We start from the raw sequence: 12929 nt of genomic DNA, 5'->3' as shown, positions 1-12929 counted from the left end.
CTTTTTTTTAAGTAAGATGGGCATAACATTAGCACTGTTCCAATCTTCTGGAATTTCCCTTATGGCCTAAGATTTATTAAAAATGAAAATCATTGAGCCAGAAATCTCATGATAAGTGCAGTCATCTTTCCTAGATTTTTATAGATGACTGCGGTGACCTCTTTCTTTTTACTGAACAGATTAATGAAATTCAGTGTGTGGTACTGATTGCTATGATGACCTTTGGTGAGCTGTCTTGTCTTCCTAAAGAATGTGTTAAGAGAGTTTTTCAAAGTGAAATAGCCAGGGGAAGTGGAGTAATACAAGAAGTTTTTTGCCAGTATGTATTTATACAAAAACTTAAATATCTTTCAGTAGTTTCATAGAAGTGTATTTTTGCATGCTTAGTTTAAGAAGTGGATACGAGCCTGGTAAGGGTAAGTCAACAGATTTGAATACATAGCACTAGTTAGAAGGAACTCATTCTTGAACTGAGCACAAATATTTAACAAGCTGAACTTAAAACTTACAATGCAAGGCGTTGTAGAAGGAGGCATGTATTAGTTTCTTCATTTCAACTGGAACCAAAGACAAAAATATTGAAATTATCTGAGAGAGTATTTTACATATTTCTGACTTCCCTGAAACTAGGAAGCACTAGAACAAGAGTGGCTCTGAGCTTTTCTGAGGGTTTTCAGCTTGCCTCTTTTCCAGCTGCATATCCTTTACCCCATCTCATATTTTTAGGCAGTTTTGATGCTCTGGAAAAATCTCCAGTACAAAAATTAGTAAAAGAGGACAATGTAAGAAAACCATCCAAATGACAAGCAATGATACAGAAAGGGATTTCAAATCCTGCCTGTGCTCATAGCACAGAAGCTGTGGATAGAAATAAAAGATGACATTAACTTGGGTGAAATTATACATGAAAGAAAGTCGTCTTCATCTTGATAAATTACAGGTGGAGAACTGTCTTGTTATAAGACTTCACCTGTCAGCTGTTAACTTACATCAGCTGTCTGTGATTTTCCCATTAGCAAATCCAGTTCCTTTTCAGCTTGCTGTGCAATCCTCTGGTCTGCAGCCCTTTCCAGGTACCACTGTGGCTGCAGTGTAGTGAGGACCCTGACCTGCCTGTATGGCTGAGTTGTCTTCTTGTGAAGATAAAGGCTCAAGCTGGTTTTGGCACAGGTTTGTGCCGCATGCTGTGCTGGAAGCTGGGGAGCATGGTAAGAAGGTTCCTGTAAGTTTAATGGAAAGCAATGCCTTAAAGAGGGTAGATTCTTGCCCTGTTCAGGGAAACCCTTGAGCACATACCAGGTTCTCACGTGTTCTGTTTGGCCTGCCTCTAGCTGACCAGCAAGTTTCTAGTTATAGAACCATGATATCATGTGCTGCCTCTGGCCTAATTGCCAATTTAGGACATTTTGGAGGAGGCTGCTGTATTGTGTGGGGTTTGTGACTGGGGTCATGGAAGGGAGCTAGAGGTAGTGCTGGGGGATATTATGGAGGAACATAAAAGCTGAACTGGTGTTACAGCAAGCAAGAGATGAGAGAAAGGAGGACATCTATCTGCAGGAGTTGAGTGAACCAGGCTGTGCTGGTGTCACTGCAAAAGGAATCATTTATTTATAATGTAGCTGGGACTGGCACGAGGTGCACAGTCTTTTTGTCTTGGTAGTTTGTTACAGAGGAAAGGGAAAAAGATAGCTGGCTACAAAGTTAATCCACAAATTCCACTGAATTTCTCTTTGTGGTTCTTGCAGAACAAGTAGGAATATACTGTATGCCTTCAGTAACGGAGGTGCTGAATTCACCTGATAGTCTTTCCCTGGGGCTGTTGAATTTCAGCAGGATTTACCAGCAGCCATAGATGATTACTCATTCCATCATGCCAATTGTTCCCACCTACCAGTTTGTTTAATCTGTTTGTTTTTTCTTTCATTAATCGATAATGTATGGTCATCGTAGCAAGGACTCTGTTCATGCCAGGTTTTTAATACCGTACCACATCCAGTGGTACATCTTACAAGTAAGGAATCAGTAATTGATTTGATTCTTAATTACAGTTCTCTGCTGTTTACTGACCCTGTATATTTTTGGATGTATGCTGTAATTCCAGTCCATAATCAAAAGCTTTGGAGTCAATTGCTTTTGGAAACTGAGACACACTTAGTAGTAGAAACTACATTAACTGAGCATTAAGGTACCCGTACTTACTACAAGAGATGTTTTCAAATTGAGCGAGGGTACTGTACCGTGGCTCCCTGTACCCTGTCACAGGAGGACAAGGACTTTCTGTAGAGTGACTGCAATGCACATAAAATATTCTAATAATTATGGAAAAGCTTTGTGACTTGACTTCTCACAGTGTCTGTTAAGCCAAAAAAAAAAACCACCTTTCAAATGTATTACATTTCCTTTCAACATTGTACTTAGGCTACTCACTAGAAGACTAGCCTTGTGACATGCTATAGTTAATAAGTTTTCCATGCTGTCAAAAGTAATAATATTAATGTGCCATTCAGTTAAATTAATTTTGTTTTGTGCACTGGCCTGCATAAACGTGAGTGACATTTAGAAATATGATCAGGCAGGAGCTGAGGAGAAGCCAAGTGGCAAAATAGAGTGAGATGCAATCATTAAAGCAGAGCAGCCAGCTGCAAGCATTTGTGGGTAGGCAAAGAGTTACAGAAAACCAGGCTGTGATGTTCGGGTGTATATGTTTCTTCTAATTCATTCTTCCCTTTCTCATTTATTTAATAAATTAATTTTCTTCTTGTTTAATTAAGAACTCGGTATGTTTGGTAGCATGGTCTCTTGTCTGGAAATCAAAAGAGTGCGTTTCTGCTAATCTTTGATTTCAAGTGCCTTCAGCCACAGTGTTTCTCATTTTGCAAGAGGCAGCTGATTGTAATGCTTTTAAACTGATGACTGTGAAGTGTCATTTTCTGCTAATAACAACAGTGTTTTCTCTTTCCATTTCCTCTGCTTTTTAGAAAGCAGTAATAGAAGTGCTTTCTCTAAACAGTTAAAAATGCAATGAAGAGGACTAAAAGGAGGAAGCTGACAAAACCTGACTTGTTAATTATTTTAATAACATTGGCTGATTCAAATTATTGCCCAACTTGCTTTCAAGTCCGATTTACTATTGTGTTGGAGAATATTACATAATTAGGACAGTTAAAAGAAAGGCCATCTACTACCTTTCTATATATATATATATATTGCAATAAGAAGACAGATTTGTGAAGAATTTCTATGTCAAGTAGTGCTGTTCAGAGGGGAAGAAAAAAAGGTAGATTTTTCTTTCCACAGAAAGATCCTGCTATGTCTGTTCCCTTTAAGCAAAGGTAAAAAGTAGTGCTGACATACAGAAGTTGTATCACAAAGGAGTCGGAGAGTAGAACTGTAGTAGGGAAATCAGTCAAAAGGAATATGCAATTAAACCATTTCTTTTGGCTCTTCCTCACTCCTACTTTATACCGTGACTGTATCCCTACAGATGCCACCTCCTGATACCTTTAATGAATTCCCTTCATTCAAAAGATTGTTCCCTGTCTGTCCTAAAACTTCTCCCTTTTAAAACTTACCTCATAGACCTTTGCTTCTATTTCTGTTCTCTGTTCACCTAGCATCAGTCTCCTTTCCATCTCTTCTTTAGCCTGTTGTCACTGCCAGTCCCTTTTTTACAGCATCCAAAACGAGCCCTCTGGATCTTTGCCTCAAGAACCCTCTGTTTCTTCCGAGATCTCCTGCTGTAACCTATTTCACTTTGCTTTGCTTCTTAATTTACTTGTTATGTGCCTTGTAACTGAACACTTCACATTAACAGGAGCTTCCTTTTATGGCCAAGTTTGCGCATTTGAAGAAGGTGAAACCTATGAAGACGCTTCTGAAATAATGTTAGTAAAAGCAAACAGGAGAAACTTTTCATCACAAACACTCTGTACTTCCATTTTGTAAGACAAGTGGGTTATTCCTTCAAATAAAGACTAATCCTTAAATAAGGAAACATGCAGTAGGGCACTTGTCTGTTCATATTTTATTGTTTTAAAATATTCTCTTCAAAAGTGCAGTAGGTACAGTTGTCATGAAGATTCTTCCTTCTCTCCAGAGGCATTTAGCACCTATTTACTGCTAGCTGTATAATAGTGTGGCTGCTCCGTTCATGGGCATGAAATTCTTTTAGACAGCAAAGGAATTATTCTGCTTGTCAGATTAATGGTTTAGTTGTTAAAGTCCTTAGGTTTATGTTGACTGGGTTTATAGTTAGCATTTTGCAGGTCTGAAATAGCTACTTCTGTAATCAACCTTTTGAGTGAAAAGGCTGGGGAGAGCTCTGCCTCTCTTATTTGCCCTCAGTACTTTATCTCAAAAGTAGTTCAAGGACTTTGGGGTACAGTGGTACTTGGTGTGCATACATATTCATGTGATAGTCTCCAAAAGTGCTATAATAATGGGCTGACACATTAGCTCCAGCTTTTCTTTCTCTTTCCAGTTCTTTATCTTTCCCTGCTGTACCATCTATTTCTAGCCTATTTATGCAAGCTGAGTTTTAAGAGCTTCTTGCTCACTTCCCACTCCTTTGCCTATTTGTGGCAGAATTGTCTTCATATTGTGGGGTCGTGTGGTCCCTGATTTGCAAGTGTAAGAGAAAAAGATTTTCTGTCTTTCCTGATTATACCTATTGCAGGTTTGAAATTTCTGCTTTAACTATGTATATATAAAAAATGCAATGTCTTTGAAGCTGTTAGTGTTAAAGGCAGCTGTTGTGACAATAAAATTTCAGGTCTAAAGAAAAAAAGGAAGCCCAACAAACCAGTACTTCCTTTTCTCAGTGTGATCTCTATTTGTCCTAGGGGTTGTGGAGGAGTGATACTTTCCCAGTTGTAGATCCCAGCTGTGTGTATGGGTTGCTAATTCTGCCCACTTGCTATGGTGGCTTAATTGAAGTTGTGGCCAGTCCATGTCATCCATTTCTGCATCCGTGTGATTCTATTACTAGTATTACTGTGACACCTTTGCGGCTTAGTGTATTCATGGTTTATGTGCCAAGAAAAGGAATTTGTCAGATTTGAGATCTCCATGTGTAGACAGAATATGATGGCCTCAAAACTGTCTGAAGCCCATGGATGTGGGAATTGGGATTAGAGATTCTGTCATTATGGTTTACCTGGGTTTTCTGAATTTGAAAGACTCTAGTTTAGCTTATAACCCACCTTTATGCTGTCCCTGTTTCCTCCGCAGAGTTTTAAAACATTTTGGTTGGTATGAAAACTGTACAGTGAGCATTATGAGCTTCCATTGTAAATATTGATCGGTGGAAGATTGTATTTTGGGTCTTCACCCATAAACCATGTCCTATTGTGTTTCTCTCAGGCTTATGTAAATATCCACAATCAAAACCAGGTATTGAAGTTGGAAACCCACCTCACTGTGTTGATATCCTTCCTCCCTCTACGGACTATTTTGGAGTCTTAGATCCAATTAGGAAAAAGCATATGGTGCTTTGGCTCATTATTTTGGTATTGTTTTACCAAGAGAGCTGCAAGCATCAACTTTCTTGTAATATCCTCCACAAAAATATGGAGAATGTTTATATTAAGAAGATAGATACCTCTGCTAGAGATTTGCAGTGCAAATGAGAGTAATCTGCATAAATAGCATTTTTCTCTGTAGCTCATTAGGAGAGTGTATTGTCAATGCAAAAATGACTACTGACAAATACGAGAAGAAACATGAGACAGGCAGGAGCCTCTTAGAGTCGTCTCTAAAAAGTCCAGGTTCTCAACAGGACTTCAAGTAGCTTTTTCCAAGCTGAAGAAGTGTTAGCAGCACTGTCTATGTCACTTGTGTTCTGCTCCATTGCATCCTCTTTAAATGTAATGAAGTTATGAAGTTGCCTGGTGGGGAGAGTCTTTTGATTGGTGTTTAGGTATTATACATGAATATGTTAATGTCTATGAACCTCCCACTTGGAAGGAAGTTTCTAACACTAACTTACAGTTTCCATCAGAGATCAAAGTAATTTACTAACATAAATTATTTATACATAGGGCTGAAAGAAATTCATAATAACAATAAGGCACCTCCATGAGATAATCACCATACCAGAAGCACTCTTCTGTACCTTGTAGCCCTGCAGGGGTTTGTAATTATCTTCTGTAAACCACACCTCTGGTGATTGCTTTTGTTGCTTCATTGCAGTGCTGCCACTTGCAGTATTTTGCCTGACAAATATTTTTAAAATTAAAAAAAAACCAAAAAAAAACAAAAACACAAAACCCCCACCACACCAAAACCGAAAAACAGCTTAGGAATAGAAAACTTGTGGCAGTCATGCAAAGAGAAAATGTTAAAAGCACAAGAAATACTAAAGAAATGCAGTTAATACGGATTTTAATAACAACAAAAATGTACCAAATGTGATTATGTAGGCATTTAAAGAGGTACCTATGCTATTTTTTCAAGTTACTCACTGGAATGAGCTCGTCATCTGCTGCCTTTTCCCATGGCTTGCTAGTGATCTGTGGAAAACTGGCTGTTTACATGATGCTGGCTTCTCTGTGCTTCCTGCAGCTAAAATTACATTAAAAGAGGCTAAAAATGCATCAAATGCTCTCATAAAATTACTCTTCTGTGTAGACAATTGCAGTATTTGCACAGAAGCATAACATGATTACAGATGGAGAAAGGCTAGTGAGAGGTGATGGTCTCCGTGGCAATAACTGTGTTTGTAAAGTACCTCCTCCAGCCTCTGCTGAAGCACTCGGATCAGAAACAATCCTAACACCTTTTTGTGCTTACTAAACATGCTCTAGTCTCAACACAAGTACCTCCCCCCCCCCCCCCCCAAAAAAAAAAACCCAATCAAACAAAACCAAAAATCCACTCAAAGGAACAATTAGAAGCATGGTATTGATTTAAAAGTACCTTCTAAAATAGATGTTTAGATATTCTGTTAATGAGGTGCATTTCTGAGGAATACAAGGGAATGCAAGTTCCCATGCTGCTACAACCAAAACTCTGCCTAGTGAATCTAAAGGTGAGGGCAGAGCCCTTAAATGTCAGGAGATAGGTGAGTACAAAGGTCTCCAACACAGGGGACTAAAACGAGCTTTCAAATATACCCTGTTTCAGTCTTATTCAGAGCCATATGAATCAACCAGGCTAATTTAAACCAAGTCTACCATGTAATAGAACAGCGACCGCGGAGAACGCTGGGCGGCTGGGTGAGCTGTGATCATGATAACACAAATCAATAAGCAATTGATTTCTTCCATTCTGAACAAGCTGCAAGTGATAGATCAACTTCACCATTAGCCTAGCCAATATGGACTTCCAAAACCAAATGGCAGGGGAACAGGAGCGTGTTTTGCTGTCACTGTGCCGTTGCAGGCTCAGTTAGAGCCGAGCACGAGCTATGCAGATTGCACGGCTGAAATCCATATTTCTGTGATCTGAATCTATGCTGGGATTTATAACAGTATGTGCAGACATGAAGGGGTAGTAAGTCCTTCCACAGCAGTGCAGTCCATGCTGTGAAAGACTTCTTAGGTTATTCTAGCTATGAGTTAAAAATGGAAATTTTCTGATATTAGGATCTGTTCTTTTGAGCAAGGTCATGACATCATTATAGCCCTCCTTGGTCAGATAGAGGTCTCTAAGATACTGCTCCCCAACTACCCCCTTTGCAGCCTGAAGAGCCCTAATCTACTTAAGCTGTTCCTTCTGCAGAAGCTGTGTCATATCTTTGATCATTCCTGCTGCTTTTCTTGGAATCTTTCCCAATTCTACCATATCCTTTTTGAGGTGGGGAGGACACCATAAGTTTTCAAGATACTGGCACATGTGCATTCTGATAGTGTTTTTATACATGATATGCACATTTAACATCATGAGCTATTTTGTGTTCTCTCTGAGCATTTCCTAACTATGCATAACTGTGTTTGTTCTGTATGTTTCCTGACCACTGGTGATCACTGAGCTGATGTTTTGTGGGGACCTATCTATTACAATCCCTGGGTCTTGTTCCTAACTTGTAATAATAATTTCAGTGTCTGTCACTTTATAGGTATGGCATTGTTGTTGCAGTTTCGAAGTTGTTGGTTTTGGGGGTTTTTTTTGTTTTTTTTTTTATTAAAAGGAACAATAACTACATAATGCTGCTCTTAATATATACCGCTCCGGTCCATTGTTGGGAACAACAAAGAATTCCGCATCCCCAAGGAAGTCTTCTGACACAAGCCCATGTGCCTCTCGATAAGGGAGGAAGGTGTAAATTCTGAACTATAGCTGAGTATCTGGCATAGAATTGTTTAGGTTGGAAAAGACCTTTAAGATCATTGAGTGCCACCATGTCCACTAAACCATGTCCTGAAGTGCCACGTCTACGTGTTTTTGAACGCCTCCAGGGATGGTGACTCAACCACTTCCCTGGGCAGCCTGTTCCAGTACTTGCTAACCCTTTTGGTGAAGAAATTTTTCCTAATATCCAACCTAAACCTCCTCTGCCGCAACTTGAGGCCATTTCCTCTCATCCTATCTCCAGCCACCTGACAGAAGAGACCAGCACCCACCTCACTCCAACCCCCTTTCAGGTAGTTGCAGAGAGCGATAAGGTCTCCCCTCAGCCTCCTTTTCTCCAGGCTGAACAGCCCCAGTTCCCTCAGCCGCTCCTCATCAGACTTGTGCTCCAGACCCTTCACCAGCTCCGTTGCCCTTCTCTGGACACGCTCCAGCACCTCCATGTCTTTCCTGTATGCATCCTTCAGATGGATATACTGCAGATCCTTATCCAAACCTGGATAAAAAGTGATTGTGCATAAGAGCTATTGAGAGAAGTGCCACTGGTGCTGAAAATTTGGCTTAGTGGATGAAGTTCAGTTTCTCTTAAATGACTTGGAAGCTTGAGCTCTCAGTTGGAAAGGAACATTTTGGTTCCTTTTACATGGATGGTAAAGTCGTTAGGACATGGGCTGCCTTTTGTCTAGGAATTACCCACTACATCCATGGATATGTGATCCAGTTGCTCTCAGTAGTGTTCCCCCAGCTTTTTAGGTAAGGTTCTGACTTTGCCTCTTTCGCCTTGGCTCTTTTAACCTGGTAAATTGCCATGTTCTTCTTGCATTTGTGGTATAGGGAGAAGGTGCATAATTCCTGCAAAAAATTATCTAGTGTCTTAAAGCTTGGATACACCTCCAAAACTTTTCAACAACCAGCCTTCCAATTTATTCTAACAAAACCCTGGAACGAAAGAGATACAGCTTCATAGAAATGTACTTTTATACTCTACTGCCAGGATAAATTGTGGAAACAGACATAGGCCATAAGAACTACTGTCTTTGAAAGAGAAACATGGCTGGCTGAAATGCTTTACTGGACTGTTCAGTGTAACCTGATTCTTCTTGTCTCAAAAGCAACTTCGTTACCTGCCCCCCCCCCCCCCCCCCCCGAGATACCCTTATGCCTGAAAGGAAGGAGGAAAGCAGCTTGGATCATCCTAGTGATCATTTCTAAGTGGTATTCTCCTCTTCTTTTGCTCTCTTGCGTCTGCAAGTTCAAATCTATTATTCCTCCTTTTAAAACAAAGTTCCTGTAATTCTGAACGTAATTCAGCCTTTCCCTCTTTGCCAGGACTGTTAGGAAGGTACTAAGCAATAAATAGCGAAAGGTTGCATTTGGCAGGATCCCAGATGATAGGCTGCAAGGCTGAAGGCAAAACCAAATCCTTCCAGCCATTCCTGACCGATGTGAGGAGGGATGGACTGTGTGTTTTCCTGGTCTATATCTGCCTTTTTTTTTTTTTTTTTTTTTTTGCCTGACAGATAGGAGACAAGCCTTTTTTTTTTTATACTGAATGTTTTGTGCTTTTTGTTTTTTATACTTTTTGCTTTTGTGACAGTGTGGTGAGAAAGACCCATGTTACTGTTTCACAGAAAACATTCTAGTAGTTGCATATGCATGTGTGTTAATTGATTTCTACTGAAACAGAACCTGGAAAAAAAAAAACCAAAACAAAACAAAACACTCATGACTTGGTTTAAAGGGCAAACAGTATTTGTGGGACCCTGACTGTCAGGGGTGAAATGCTGAGCAGTATAACTTGCTTTGCAGCCAGCAGATATCTTGTCATTTGACTTCATACAGGATAGCTGCTGTGGACTCCAGTTGGTGCAATGGACTCGAGGTTATCAAGGATTTAAGCTGGGCAACTTGTGGCAGATATCTCATATTGTTCGTTTGAATGTTTTGTTTAACAGTAGGAGTTTGAGATGTAATCCTGTTACTTTTCTGTGGGGCTTTCAAAATTGCATTTTTAAAAGGTACAAAAAATGATTAAAACGTAACATCGTGTCTTGTTTGCTTTCACAGCAAGAAAAACTGGGTGATATCTGCTTCTCCCTCCGTTATGTGCCTACTGCTGGCAAACTGACTGTCGTCATTTTAGAGGCAAAGAACCTGAAGAAGATGGATGTCGGTGGACTATCAGGTATGTGCATGAAAATCTGCTTGTAGATTTTTGCAGGCTTGTAAAGGCAGAAAATCAACTCATTTTCTACTGGAGATCTCTTGGTTGAGAAGGTAAGGGCTCTTGTTCACTGTCTGAAAAATGCAGTTTGTGTTTTCTGAAAGTTAGGGCATGACTGAGTATATCAGAACTCATTCTAGCTTAAAAAAAGGAATTTTGTTACACATTGCGTTCCACTCCAAGACAAGGTCTGAAGAGTTAAACAGTCAAATGACAAGCTCTTTGTACTTTCCTTCTCTCCTGTTGCCTGGAGATAAATAAAGACTATTCAGGCAAGAGGAAAAAATCTGACTACAATTCCTATTGTCTGTTTAATCTCACAAAACGTGAGCATTTCCCTGCAATGTTACTGATAATACGTAATAGAGGAACTCGCCACAGGTCACCGTGCTGACTGCTGGTTGAGGTGCTAGGATAATTGTTTCTACATCTGAAGGGCTCGGGTGTGATTGCTTCCATGCACAGAGTTGGGAGTGCTCTGCATTTGCATGTACACCGGCAATCCAAATGACAGTCTTGCACTTGTGGTAGTCGGTGAGGTTGGTATCTCCAGCGTGCTCAGTACCTACAAATAGTCCTCGCAGTCTTTCCCCGTAGTAAGGCTATACACACCGTGAGCGAGATGATGGATGCCATCTCTAAGGGAGGCTGCAGTCAGCACATGTGACATCAGGCCTGGGTCTCTCTGGTAGGGCTGTGTCCCACGGACCTGGTGGAGCTCCAGGTAAGCTGCTGTTCTCTGCTGTGTCTGGAATTTGGACACAAATTCCTGTCTAAATTGCCAGTTAGCTGACACCAAATTAAATAACAACATGCTTTATAAGGAGAGGTCTTTCCAGGAGAATTTTATTTTATATACCTTCTGTTTAAATGAGGCAGTTTCTACCGACCACTGAGAATGAGAGTATTTCCAGCACATCTCTAGAACTGAAAACTTTTACAGCTGTCATTAACACACAGATGATGCAATTGCCAATTTTGAATTGGCAAGTGGCAATAAAAAAGTGTTTTACTTTTATTTTCTTATAATCTTAGCACAAGGTAAGAATTATATCCAAAATACACAGAGAAATGGGAACCTGATAAAAGCAAGCCGAAGGTTTTATTTACCACTTCTGATGAACAGTAACAGGAGGACCTTCACAAAGTGAGGGGAAACAAAGTCTCTTACCATTAACCAGTTATCTTTTTTTATTTTACTTGCTTCTAAAGTCTTCCACTGCACAGCAACAGACATAATAAAGTAAAAGACATCAAAATATTGTTGTCATTACCTCAATTCAAGTCTAGCTTTTTCATGTCTAAAATGGACACTGGATTAGGACACACCACTAATAGTTTCCCTAATGCTCATACTGAACAAATTGCAAATTAATGTTCTTAAGCACATTTACTTCCTAATTGTTTTCTAATGAAAGATTAGATTCTTGTAATGAGGAAGTGGGGGGGGGGTTGACTGAAGTGTATCTCTAAGAGCCAGAGCATCTATATTCTTTTCCAAGCTTTGCAAGAAATGTGATGGATAATGGGTACTTGGCTCATAAGAAAAGAAAGGGGCAGGGGAAGCACTAATGAACTGAAGACCTTCTACGAACTTCAGATGGAAAATATAATGCATTGTGTTGGAAATAACTACGAGGAAATGAATGGGCTTACTCTCCTCTATGTGCTGAAGCACACAGATGACATTTAAATATATTTCTAGGGGACAACAGATTTTGTTCTCCTTTTTTAGGGCATTGCCAAACTAGAAACATCATGTTCTCTCGGAGACAAACAAACCCAATGGGATACCATGGTTGTAGCTGGAATTCAAAAGTCACTGACAGTGATAAATGGCAGTTACTACGGTATTCCTGAGGCAGTAATTATAGATGAAATAATGTTGGTTTAAAGTGGATCCAGTATCTTTCATTAGGGAATTTATCTTTTGAATAAATTATGCAGAAATAACTTTTGAAATCAAGCTGAGATTGTTGTCATTATTCACACTAAATAATACCTACTCTCAAAGTATAGTACTGCTAAGTGGTAATGAAGGTGACAGGATTTTATCTCGATTAGCAAATGCTTTCCCCACTAGTTTTGTTATTTTCTCTAGATACTAAAATGGCTTATTGTTTTGCAAAACTGGAAGTTTTGCGTTGCAGTGGAGGTGGAAAAATGTTAACAATCAAACGTGATCTCAAACTGAATGTTACCTATATACCTCAACAGCACTTACTGTTACCAAGGGAAAGCCATTAGCAAGATGTGAAAATTATGTAGTTGACACGGGGGGGGGGCAGAATAATCTTAGAAGTTTGTCAAAAATAGGCAAAAAGTATCTTGTTTTTGAGTTTAGAATATGTCTTTTTGTTATTCTCTCCTATTTTGGAGAAGATGCTGGAAAAGCAGAAGACAGACATTTGGAAAG

At 39.6% G+C, this 12929-nt stretch overlaps 1 protein-coding gene across 1 annotated transcript in view; it reads left to right on the top strand.

Annotated features, from left to right (window-relative positions):
- Positions 1 to 12929, top strand: part of SYT1 (synaptotagmin 1) — a 362353-nt gene that overhangs the window by 295404 nt on the left and 54020 nt on the right. Inside the window, 1 exon segment of the mRNA XM_052774545.1 lies at positions 10357 to 10474. Within this exon segment, the coding sequence (XP_052630505.1) occupies positions 10357 to 10474 (118 nt within the window).

Source organism: Harpia harpyja, chromosome 23, assembly GCF_026419915.1.
Source record: "Harpia harpyja isolate bHarHar1 chromosome 23, bHarHar1 primary haplotype, whole genome shotgun sequence".
NCBI classification, from domain to species: domain Eukaryota; kingdom Metazoa; phylum Chordata; class Aves; order Accipitriformes; family Accipitridae; genus Harpia; species Harpia harpyja.
This window is presented reverse-complemented; position numbering and strand designations above follow the sequence as displayed.